The sequence below is a fragment of the Muntiacus reevesi genome, chromosome 7 (assembly GCF_963930625.1).
Source record: "Muntiacus reevesi chromosome 7, mMunRee1.1, whole genome shotgun sequence".
NCBI lineage: Eukaryota > Metazoa > Chordata > Mammalia > Artiodactyla > Cervidae > Muntiacus > Muntiacus reevesi.
In genome coordinates, this window is record NC_089255.1 from 82714580 (window position 1) to 82727893 (window position 13314).

At 36.4% G+C, this 13314-nt stretch overlaps 1 protein-coding gene across 2 annotated transcripts in view; it reads left to right on the top strand.

Moving 5' to 3' along the window:
- Positions 1-12917, top strand: part of YLPM1 (YLP motif containing 1) — a 63754-nt gene extending 50837 nt beyond the window's left edge. The window contains exons 18-21 of one of the 2 annotated variants that reach the window (XM_065940074.1): positions 2118-2169; positions 7287-7417; positions 11992-12174; positions 12501-12917. In XM_065940074.1, coding sequence (XP_065796146.1) covers positions 2118-2169; positions 7287-7417; positions 11992-12138 — 330 coding nt within the window. In that variant the 3' untranslated portion in view covers positions 12139-12174; positions 12501-12917. Of the gene's footprint in view, positions 1-2117; positions 2170-7286; positions 7418-11991; positions 12175-12500 lie in introns of those variants that run through there. The other variant, XR_010663871.1, reaches the window with a different exon arrangement.
- The last annotated feature ends 397 nt before the right edge of the window (positions 12918-13314 follow it).

Genomic DNA, 13314 nt, shown 5'->3' on the forward strand with positions numbered 1-13314 from the left:
GGTAGAAAATTCACTTAAAGTTCCACGCTGTCCTGGAATATGGCTAATGACAAATTTAGTTACCTGCAGCGTGCATACTAGAAAGTCATCATATGAGAAATCTATGTCAGCTCTCTGAAACTCTGTCTTCCTTTGTAGAGATTTCAGTTCAGGATATGGTTCATAACATCTGACTTGCTTAGGTGTAGGTCAAAACTTGGAACTTCTAATTGAATGTACTATTATTTTTTAAAGTGAAACACACCATAATACAGTATTTTTTCCACCAGAAACATGGCATTGAAACTTTAGAACTCTACCCTGCTGAATTACCTCTTTTATTTCCAAGTAACCTAATGCTTCATAGAGTGAGAAAATGATTTTAAGTTTTAAGGAAGAAAAGGGTAGTTCCAGCAGGGAGAGCTTAACGTACTCATTTTGCTTAACCTTTGTTATAAAACTTCTCTTAACCTTTTTTCAAAATGCAGAATCCAGATCTCCTATTCTTGGGTTCTATTCCAGGAGTAAAAGATTCTTGGAAAATTTTAATAAAAGGGTTAAGAGCAAGTATCTTGTCATTCAGACCATTTTAATGGAATTTTCACTCAACTTTGTTTTCTGCTCTGTACCGATTACTACAGCTGTGTGAAACCCATACTTTTCTTGGTCAAGAGACTCGTTTGGGGGGAATCACTGGTATGATATTTTGTCTTCTTTAATGCCTCAGTGAACCTTGTAGCTATGACTCAGAATTTTAAAATATATTATTCTAGTGACACTTAAGGTTTTCAGATGATTTTTGAGATATAACAGTACAGATTCCATCAGTACCAAACTTTTAGCACCATCACTTCAACCTTTGTCTTCGTTTGTTCTTGAAAATGTATTTGGAAAAGATAATATAATTTATAATCTGAAATACTACCTAATTAGTTGAAGTTGAATTATTAGTCTGGCTTAAAGACTACAAATGTATAAAACCTGTTGATTTCCTGGAAGATTCAAAATGCTCTAGTAAACTCTTACACAGAAGCTATTGTCATGAACTGTTCACCATACTTTCCAGCTTTACCTGTGTGTCAGTCTGTTCTATGAACCTCAGCATTCCCAGTAGTAGAAAGGTACATTAAATCTTAAAAGAAGATGCTGACACCTTTGATGAATCTGTCCTAAATAGTGAGTCCTAATATTAAAGTTCTGTATGTAAAGATTTAATAGAGAAGAACAGAGTCCAAATGAAGTGAAACCTGTTTTACTTCAGTGAATTTTATGGAAATTAATTATAAATCAGTGAATTATATGGAAAAGGCATACATTTGCTAGGTGAATAAACTGAAAGGCGTTACTGCAGAGTTAAATAGGTACATTGGGAAATTTGCAAATCTTTGTAGGACTTTGAAATAAACCACTCAGTTATTTTAGTAAATAAGACATAAATTGCTTGTGGAGATTTCTGGTTTTTCATATAATAGAAAACATGTAATTTTTAAAAAAACATCAGAAATAATAATCTAGCTTCCAGTTGATGAAAAAGTAATACTCTGAAATAGATTCAGTAAAATTAGTCTTTTTAAGATCTAACTGGTAAATGGATTGAATCATTTTAACATGAGGTTGAACTTAATAATTGTGTTCAGTGATACCCAGTTTCCTCCTTTCTTCTGAGTCTCTAAAATTACACTGGAATACAAAGTAACTGTCTTGAAGAATACTCCTTGGACCTCATGGCTACTATCACTTGATAATAGCAGTTGTATTTAGAAGTATCTGGCTAGTATTATAAGCTTTCTGCTGCTCTGAACGATGTTATTTAGCACAGTAACCACCATGCATTCTTACTGTATTTGCTACACAGCTGTTTTTCAGACTACAGTGGTGTGTCCTGAACTGTAGTTGCCTCAAAGCGCCTTCATGATACTATTCTAAAGTGCCTGTCCTAAAATCTGGGTAGTGAAGTTCGTGAATTTGGTAATTCAGTTTCTTCAGAGATAATGAGACTGTTTTCCCTAAGGATATATTTATGAATAGTGAGTGGAAACTGAATCCATTCCCAGTTGTAATGCTTTTCCAATTCAAAAGTGATATGCATGTATGTGTCTCTTTCTAACCCTTCGAGCTTCTCTCTGTGTACGATTTAGGGTTACATTCCGAAAAGCAAATGGGAGATGGACACATCTGAGGCAAAGCTAGGTGGGTATTTCCTTTTTCCTGTTTTTATATGTGATACCTGATGGTAATGGTCATAGATCTTTCTGCTGTAAGAAGAACAAATTCCCCCAAATATCTGCTTAAACAAAGATTATAGGCCTACCTTACTACATCCTCAGTCTGTTTTGCTGACTTTCATTTTTATCTTGTGACAGAGTAAATGCAAATATGTGATAAATTTAGTAATAAAATATTGTCACTTCTAAAATCCATTCATTTATATTAATCAGAAATGTTGGTGTAGATGAGATTTCTACATTTATAAAAGAATATTTAACTGAAGTTCAAAATTGAACTTGATTATGAATATTTTGAGTAATAGTGGTAGTAAAAATAATAAATAATTGAAGTTTAAAAATTAAAAGCAGTTATTTTCTTTGTACAATGAAAGTTTATAAGTGGGGGTGGTAGATATATAATTTAGGTTTTTGAGGAGCCTGGTTTGTAAGATTCCATTTAAATTTTCCTCCAGCTGGTCTTTAGTGAAGGTTGCAAGGTAAACTGGTGAAAATTTTTGTTTAAATAAAAAATTGGAGTTGCTTAACGTGGGGTTCTTTGTCAAGTAGAAAATCACATATATCCTGTGGATTTTCCACCAGTATTTCATGGTAATATTACAGAACTTTTTTTTTAATCTCACCTAAAGAGAACCATTTAATATGTTGATTAAGATGTATTAGTAAATAATTTAAGCTGGTGATATAAGATTTTTTTAAAAGATGGACCATGCTACTGTATGAAGTATGACTGTTGGTCTCTGCATTTTTCTTCTGTAATTATGCTGTAACCCCAGAGCTGAAGTAACCATAGAAACATACCTTAAATTTATAGAACAATTTGAATAATTTAGCTGCTTCACTGTTTGGGATATACTGTCTGTGTTTCTGACTTCAGAGGGATGCATTTTATACACAGTTGCATAGACTGTGCCTTTTATTTTGCCCAGTTGATCATGTGAGCCATTGATGTTGACCAGATCTAATGTTAAAAGATAATTCTGTAAACAGTAGTATTACCATATTGTTGGGATAGATGCTTTGTTGCAAAGTCTAGAATTTTTTCTAGTGTACGGCATGTGAAAATTGTATGTGGTTATTGACATATTCTTCCATTCATCCTTCCTCTGTGGGAAATCCATTTTAATAATAACCAACTATCTCCTTCCTTGAACTTTTAAAGCGCTCGAAAGTACTTAAATGCAATTAAATATGTAGGAAAATAATAATCACAAATTAGTTTTAAATAATAATGCTTTAGATATGTTTAACATTAGTTTAAATCTGAAGTTCTGTACTTATAGAATAACCTATAAGACTATAAGGTCATTTTCCTCTTCCTGCTTCTCTAAGTAGTGATTATCTTTTGGGGCAAAGAGAAATGGTAATTAAAGAGATACGGGAATTATACAATGTTTTAGCTAAGCATATAATCTTTAAGAGGCCTTTGTAATATATTATCTAGGATAATGCTTTTTTTAACTTGAACTGGTCCACACTCTTATTTTCCTTTCTAATATCTAAAGAGAAAGGAAAATGTAATTTAGTTATGATGATTATCCCAGATAATATGACATTAATCTTGATATCACTTTCTAGAAAAAATTCTGGCCTGTCTGCTATTTGCTTCTCAGAAAATACATTTAATACAAATTACTCCATTTTAGGTTTTTTTTTTTGGCTGTGAGGTGTGTGGGATCTTAGCACCCTGACCAGGGATCAGATCTGCACTGCCTGTATTGGGAGGCCAAGTCTCAATCATTGGACTGCCAGAGAAGTCCCACAGATACAGACCATTTTAAAGACAATTCCAGAAATAGAGTTGTTAAATAAACCATTTCAGTTAAAGGCACTGAAGATCTAGTAATGAATCTAGGAAATAAGTTCTTAAATGTTTGCAGCTGGGTTTTTGTTTGTGACAGTGATATTCCATATAATGACTCGCCTCTTGCACCACTTTGTTATCTTGAGAGCTAAATCATCTGTCGAGGAAGGAGTGTGAGCCTTCCTGAAAGTACTTCTTTGATATTGGTCCATGGAGCCAATTGAGAAGAAGAGCCTAAAGCACAAGGCTCTGTTCTTTTATGTCACCTTCCTTACCGTAACAAATTCAATAGATTTGACTACCAGGTACAACTTTATTTTTCTGAGTACTTTACCAACATTTCTTAAATATCTCTTGGTAAGATGATTATGCTGGGTGGACACATGTTGAGCTTTCGTAGTGTCATGTATTGAGCTAGACAAGCTGAATCTATAATGGAGAAATGAATTGGTCAAAAAAAACAAGAAGAAATGAATTGGCCAATGAGAAAATATTCATTTACTTGTAATCTTTCAAGCAGCTGTTAAATCTTATTGTTGAGTCTTGATCTGTGTTCATTAAGTATAGTATTCAGTTCGGCCTGTGTGTGTGTGTGTGTGTGTGTGTGTTAAAGCAGAAGCAGTGTGATTTTAGGAAAAATCAGAACTAGCCTGAGTTGCATCTGGCTTGGCTGTCATGGAGTTGTTGAAGACTGACTGTGACCCACTCTCAGTAGCACTTTCTTTTCTAGCTGGGACACACACCCTAAGGCAAGGGTGGGTGTTATATGCCACATCAAATGCTAGGATTCAGCTTTCAAGCTGCTTAAATTCCACTGACATGATTTTGGTTTCTCAAAACAGTGAAAAACCAAAAGCATACTTGAGACTGTTGTCATCCTAATTTGGGTTTCTTCATGTAGCTTACTTTTGCTTTCCTCATCTCACTGTCATTTGTCTCTGTTACTGAGTTACTGTGGACTGGCCTTCTACATGTCAGGCAGTTTCATCTCTTCCCAGTTGGAATGTAATTATTATTTTGTATAGGCATGTAACCCTTGTGTGTTCACCATGAGCAAATTTTCAGAAATATCATTTATGTTTAGAAAACATGTAGACGTATCTCAAATTCTTTTTCCGTTGTGCTATATATAATATAGTGTTTTGAAGATATGGTAAAATTCTGTGACCTGCCGAGTTGGATATTTAAACTTTCATCTTCATCTTAAAACTTCATCTTTTGAAATTCAAACCTCTGAAAATCATTAGTATGAGTGTATTGGATACCAGTCGTCTTCTGTAACTAACAAATGCCCCAGGTTCCTCTTCCTTCACCTTATGCCATACATCTGTGTGTTTGAGTTTCCAGGATGCCATGTGGAGGAGGTATGAACCTTTCTTCAGCTCCAAGAAGGAAACTTTAAACTTGTTGTGCACAATAAAATCTCAAATTAAACACTACAAACAAGGGTGTTCAGACTAGAAATACATACTCTTCTGAACTTCCATGTTGCAAGTGGGGAACTCCTGGGGTGTTAACTCCTGCCATACACCCAGTGTATGCGGAAGAGTTCTTGTAGTTTCCACATTGTCCTTCTGTAATGCTGCCTGACTGTGTTCTGTTCTTGAAATTGAAATATGAAATTTCCTTTGAAGTATGTTAATGTCGAAGTTGCTCTTATTAAGTTTGGAAATCCTTTGATGTTTGTTCAATAAGTGTTGGAGCGGCTGATACTTTACACTATCCAACTGAGAACAGTTTTACTGTTTGTGGGGCTTCGTTGGTTTTTCTAATATCATATTCTATGTCCCTGTGCAATCAAGGTGTCACCTGTAAGATCTTGTGTAATATGGCTTGTCCTATACATGTAGGTTAGAGCCCCTTGGTACAGCATGTGATTTACAGAGGAGGTTAGAAGACTGTTTCTGTTGCACTCATCCATGTTAAAAATTTGCCAAAGTGATATGATAAAAATTTCTTGAGTTTTGTAAAGTGTTGTAGTTTGCCTTGCTGATTTTTCAATAATATTGCTTCTATGGGGGTGGGGCATAGGAAATAAAAGCTTTGACAAGTATACAAAATCTTACTGGTTTTTGAGATCTGTATGGTATGCACAATTAGTTGTGTGTGTAACTTTTACATTTGAAGCATAAACTCACCTTGCCTTCTGCTTCCATTGTGCTTTTATTTAAGGTTCTGTCTGCCTTGATGCCTAAAAGGTTTCTATTATATACACTCTTCACCATTATGGAGTTAAATGGAGTGTGGTTATTGTATGTTTCTGAAGTGTGTAGCTTTTCCTTTATTGACCTACTTAATAATAGTGTATTTTTATAACTGTAGATGATCCAAAAGTTTAGTGCTTCAGTGTAGTTTTTATATATATATATGTACATATATATGTGTGTGCGTATATATATATATATATATAAAACATAATATTTCACATGTAGAATTCAAGATCACAACTAACAACCAATAAAAAAGACCATACACATTTCCATCATGTGTTCTTGAAGACACCTAAACTCATATCTCATAATTTCTGAATCAGCAATCCCTGTTAGTTTAATTGATTTAAGTTTGGGACCTTTGGAAAACCTCTCAGATTGAGAATTCAGAAAGAAAATTCAGATCCAGCCACTTTGGCTGACTAGCCCTCAACCTCAGAATAGTCAGCAGCACTTTAAAGTGTAACCACAGAAAGTGGTGATTTGTATGATTGACTTACCCGTAAACATTGACTTACGGCAAACCCTGTCACAGTGGTCAAAATCCCAAGAAACTGTTCATCTAAAACTTTCCCAAACCTTAGCTTGGCTCATTAAGTTCTTGTACTACCTGTTTTTCATACAACACGATAACACACGCGATTGCAGATCGAATGGGTGGTGTTAATGTTGTGTTAAAGAAACAAGAACAAAAAAGAATGGAAGAAATTGCTTTTGGAAAAAGTCAACATTTCTTTTTGCCAGAACACGAGAGCTGAAGTGTGATTTTAGGTGGGTGGGGAGGATAAGGGGGCCAGGAAACAAATGTCTTCTCTTGCTCTGCCCGTATTTGTTACTTAAACCAGCATAGTAATGTAAAGACTGCCGCTATGAACACCAGATACAGAGTGGAAATTGCACAGAACTTGATAGTATCTCAGCCAAGAGGAGAGCTTGGATCTGCAAGCGGTGCTGCTCTCAGGAATGCGGACGTGCCTGCGACGGTGCTCCAGCCTTCTCTCCCTTGTGTGTGTGTCGTGTGCAAAATCACACTCTTCTTAATGCTGCGGCTCTGTGTTTGTCCCTCAGACAAGCTGGATGGCTTGAGAACCGGCACAAAAAGGAAGCGTGACTGGGAGGCTATTGCCAGCAGAATGGAGGACTATCTTCAGCTCCCTGATGATTATGACACTCGTGCTTCTGAGCCTGGGAAGAAGAGGGTGAGAGACCATGAGTGATCCCCAACAGTTAAAGGCCCGTTTAGACATCTGGTTTTAGAAAGTTAAAGTCAGATAAATAACGGATGCTATTTTTTAGAGTAGTTTGGTTTATTATACTGCACCGTATTACATATTTATAAAAGAGACCTTACAAATTATCCGATCAAAATGTACAAATAATTTAAATAATGGAGGACAGAGCCTCACATGGTTAGCACATTATCAGCCTTAAAGGAGTTTGGAATGGCTGCTTGTGCCATTTTGTCATGGAGCAAGAGAGTCAGGTGTGAAGTAGAGTATTGAAGAGAACCTGTGGGACTTCTTAATGGATCAGATGTAGAGGGTCCAGGATGGATGGGATCAAAGGTGACTTTTCAGGATTCTGGCCAGAAGTATTCCAGGCATGTGGTGCCATTTACTGAGTTAGCGTAAAGTAGGGGAGACTTAAGTTTGAGAGTGAAAACTCAGGAGTTCAGTGAGGTACCAGTGAAGTTAGAAGTGGTAATAGGACTCAGGACTGCAAAATTTAGAAGTACAGATAGAGGTAACTCTTTTAAGAAGGAAAGAATAGTCCATTGTTAAATGATACAGAGAAGACAAGTAAACTGAGAAGAGTGAACTCACCATTGAATTTGGCAACGTGGTGATTGTTGATGTGTGATCAAAAAAAAAGTCAAGCTTTCTTAAGAGAGTTGAGGAGAGAAGCCAATATCGAGCAGATTTGAAGAATAGGAAATGAGGCAGTGCAGAACAGCAAATGTAGATAAGTTTCTGAAGAAGCTTAGCTATGATAGGGAGCAAAATGATGAAGCCAAGATGTTGAATAGGTCTTCCACACAGATGGCAAATTCAATAAATGTGTATTTGTATGCATCCTTTAAAACACAATAAAGTAAGAGTTATAATATTGTACATGATCCACATAAAGCTTTTCCAGCCAGTTTGTCTTGATCTTTCTTTTAAGTATATACAGACCTACCATTCTTTTTATTTTATTTTTGGCTGCACCGCACAGCAGTTTCCTGACCAGGGATTGAAACCTGGGCCCTTGGCAGTGAAAGTGCTGAGTCCTAACTGCTGCACCACCAGGGAATTCCCTACCCTTCTTTTTAAATGGCTGCCTAGTGTACCATCATTGGTTGAATAATCAGTTATTTATCCATTTCCTTATCAGTGGATGCTTATGCTGTTTTCGTTTTATTGCTAATGTAATACTGTAGTGTAAGTTGCATGCGTTTGTCTTGGCAACCTTTTGACAGTGTATCTCTAGGGTGTATTTTTAGCCTTAAAGCTGCAAACTCATAGAATATGATGTATCATTCTGACAGCTATTATGAGATTGTGTCCCAAAAAGGTTGCACCTATTTATACACCCACATGTAAGTAAATGCCTGTGGTTTCCACACTTGCACCAGCAGTGCTGTTACTGAACTTTTTAAGTTTTGACAATCTGATAGGTGAAAAATTGTATCTCATTTTGCATTTCGCTAAGTAAGAATGAAGTTGTTTATCATTTCTTTATCTTTACACATCATTTCTTTTTCTATGAATCCCCTCAGTACTTTAACAGTAAAAGGATGTTTATTGTAAGAGAATGAAAAATGCCACTTCACTGCAGTGGAAACCATTACAGGGGACTCCAGGTTTCAAACAGTGCAGACAGTCCCTGGGCCTGCCCTTGTTTGTGTCTCTTGAGGCCTGATTAGTGGCGTTCTGTATCTGGGTGGCCCAGCTCCACCCAGGGACTACCCCTTATCCCAGTTTTAAGATTGGGGCAACAGAAGCAGATATAGCTCTTTCTTGGAAATAATAATATGGTGTAACAGTGAATAATCTCAAGTGAGAAATATTTTTCTCTAGTTCATTTTTAGTTAGGTAACTATTACTCTCTTCAATAGGGAGTGTGTAATTCCATATAATTTACTCTGTAAGCTGAGTGGACAAAAGCATGAGCTGTACACGTCCTAGTTCATTAAGTGGCTCCCCTTTTCACTCCCCTCCCTGCCTTTCTTCCTCATTTCAAATTGTTTTTAACATTCAAACCATTTTCCAAAATCAACTTCTGAGCACAAGGAAATCCTGCAGGTAGCATGGAATGCTACTCATTCCTTTCCTGGAGTCGCTTGATTTCTGTAATACAGCTTTTTATAAATACTGGGTAGATTCCTGGGATTTACACTGAAACACAAAGGTAGTTCTGTAGAATTGATCATACTAGAGTTTTATCAAAATGGCTAGGATTTAAAATATAATTAAAAAATTTTTTTCCACTTGCTTAGTTTTGTATAAAATGACTTTAATTTGTGTTTCTTTGATAAGTGTAGAAAAGGGAACATTTCCTGAGTTTTGTTTGAGAACTGAAATGTTTTAGAGATATTTTTGGTGACAGTGGATAAAATGTACACATGTAAACTTCTGAGTATTGGTCAAGAGTGTTCTTTATTATACCTTCTTTTTTTTTTTCCCCCTTAACAGCTAAGGTAAATGGCAAAAAATTGAGATTGTAAATCTCAATAAAAGTACCTGTCTAGGAAGGTTAGGAGGGACACTTGACATTTACCAAGCCATTCTTAGTTGCAAGTCATTATTCTGCTGCTTACTTTTTTTTGTAATCATTCATTCCTTTTACAGAATTGTATGTCTGTGTGTCAGGTCTGTGCAACTGCGGCCTCATAATATTTTCCTTTCAGCTTTAAAGTTTTGGGCATTTGTGCTGAAACATATTGCTTTTTTAAAATATAACTACTTTTCTTTCTAATTCCATATTCTTTATTTTATCTGAGTTTTAAGGACTTAGAATTTAAACTTCATATTAAAAACAACTTAGTTTACACAGGGCAAGATTGATTAGTGTATTTAAATTCTGTGCTAAGGATGTCCTGTGGACTGTTTTCAATCTGTTTCTTTGTTCAATGGCCACAATTCATCTGTCTATCCATCAATACATTCTTCATCCCCCTTAACCATAGTCATCTTTTGCTAAAATGTGTACTCTTGATCCCAAGGATAACTGAAGAGAGAGTACATAAATTTGTTAGAATAAATACATCAGCATTAATGAGCAGAAAGCCCAGAGATCTTGGTATTCAGAAACCCACATTATTTATTAGGCTTTTTATTAAGCCCCATGAAGGAAATTGAGCCATAGGTTTTCTGCCCACATATAAATCTACCCTAAAAAGAGTCCAGTATTATCAATTTTCCCCCACAGCTGTTAACTGTGTGTATTGTCTTTACCAGTGGTTGATAAGAGCAATTATCAGGGGAAGAAATAAAAAAGAAGCCAGGCCTTTGATTACCATTCCTATAGGCAGTAATAGGAGGGTCATTTTACCTCTCAGCAGTTGCACATTTCCAGGTACAGCGTGGATGAACGTGCTCTGGTTCCCTCTCCTTGTTATAGATCACAACCACAACAAACCACAAGCCATATTTAAAATACCGTCTCTGCAGACTTTGGTACTAAGCAACTGCAAAGCACAGTTATAAGTATTTTATCTTTTACAGGTTAAATCTGCTTATATTTTTTAAATTATTACTATAATACATACAAATCCATATTTTAAAAATATCAGAATACCAATAGAAAATATCCCTGATTCATATATTTGTAGGGATAATCTTGCCATAAATGATATCAACTGAGTCTATCTCTTGGTCTCTTTATCTCATCAGTAAAAGTAATGATACCAGCTCCCTGTTTTCTAAGAGTAAATTTCAAAAACTTTTATTATGTGGAGATGAGACTCAGTCTTTGATCTAGGATGCTTATGGTCTGTTAGGGAAGGGAGATCTGTCAGTGGATAATTGCAATGTAATGTGAAAGTTCAAAACTAGACATGTCAAATCTGGAAGTAACTCCAGGAAAGCAATGACTGTTTGATTGGCAAAGGACAAGAGGGATAAAGCAGGGTTTGATGACTAGATTCATGCTAGGTGGATCAGGTTAGAGCAAAGGCATTTCAGGAAGAGAGTCTAGTATATGTAGGTTTACAGAGATGGGAATGGCCCAGTGTGCTCTGAGAGCTGAAAGTACTTTTGTAACTGGTGAGCTACAGTTTTGGGGTTTGCAAAGAGTCAGACACAGCTAGCGACTGAGCACACATCTGTAAAGTGTCATGGGTACTGCCCAGAGATGCTGCAGGAGGACAGGGCCAGATCCAGAGGGGCCTGTGCACTTGGATTTTATTCTCTAGGTTGGGCAAGGATTTAAAATTGTGGCAGAGTGGACCAGAGGAAGTGAGAATGAAGGCAGGGAGACTAGGCAGAAATTAGTGCTTTATATTTTACTTCAGGTAAAAAATGAGGCTGGTGAACGGAAAAAGGGTGGTAGGAGGTGGAGGGGACAGGGCTGAACTGTTCAGGAGCTGGTGTGGTTAGGACTGTGATTGACTGAAGTTTTCTTTCTGTAATTTAGGATGTATGACTGTCTTCAGTTCTCCAGTTAACTTCTAATTTTTTAAACCCCTGGCCTCAAATTAGTTATCCTACCCATTAAACTATTCAGAAAGCTAAGAGACTCTTTGCATATTTATTTTTTCCTAAAGCCCAGCCTAACACTGTTTTCTTTTTAGGTGAGATGGGCAGACCTGGAAGAAAAGAAGGATGCAGATAGGAAAAGGGCCATAGGTTTTGTGGTCGGACAGACTGACTGGGAGAAGATCACAGATGAAAGTGGTCACCTGGCTGAAAAAGCCCTCAATCGAACCAAATATATATGAAACTTAGTTTTTGAATGGAGTCATTACTCCTCTAAGGTAAGGGTACACGGTCATATAAATAGCCTACTGTGTGTTGTTTTGAAGAGTTTGAGATAAAGAAGACAGCATGCTTTGCTAAAAATGCTTCTCTTACATTATTTTCTGGTTCCAAGAGTAAGTATGTGCCAGTTGCCAGCATTTACAGTACAGGGTATTAGAAAAGGAAGCAATTTTCTGCAACCTGGCTTACTTATAAAAATACAAGACTTAAGATAAACTTGAATTCTGTAGATTTGGGAAGGAGTGGCATGATGAGAGACTGAGGTCTGCTGAATTTTCTGTCTGTTCCTTCCTGCCGTGACAGCCTTTTCTTTTCTTTGCAGGTGGTTCGTGTTGAGGTGATCTGAAGCCACGACCTCATGGAGCTTCGTTGTGTGTCCCCTTGCTTCCACGTTTCAGTTTTTGTTTTGTTTCTACTGCTTTAGTTTTTTAAGGTTCTCCAGTGTCCCCAAGAGGTATTAGAGTCTTGCTCTACTTGAGCAAGACATTAATTTTTCTTTTTAACTACTTTGGGGAGGGAGGGAGTGATAGCGTAACTGCTGAAGCCAGGTGGAGATCTGCTGGAGGACTCCAACAGACAGTGTTTCCTCCACTGTACAGTTGTCACAGACTATCTCTATCATCCTTGCTTTGTGGCTGTTTTTGTTTTTTACTGTATGTAACTGGTAGCTGATTGTACTAGGATTAAAAAAAAAATAAACTTTCATGATAAAGCCATGAGATTCATGGGCTATACAGCATGAGCCCTTTTCTCTTGTTTTCTTAATTTTATTTTTATTGCTTTTTTAATATGGTGTATTCTGATTACATGCTAGTTGAACATCTTAAAAACCTCGTTCGCATCTATGATTCCATAACGCATGTTGTAAACACAAGGCTCAGCAATGTGCACAACACTTATCTTTGTTTTATAGCTGATTTCTTTTTCTGTCTTTGTGTCTTGAAGACTGATAGAGACAATTTCAAATATTTGTCTGTTCCCCTGGAGCACATCTGTTCTGTATCATGTTTTATTGTTGTTGGATTTTTTTTTTTGATCCTTTCTCTTTTCCTCCCTATTTTCTTTTCCTTCCTCTTTTTAATTTCTCCCTTCATGTTCTCTAATGTTTCGATTTTTCTCTAATCTGACTTTGACTC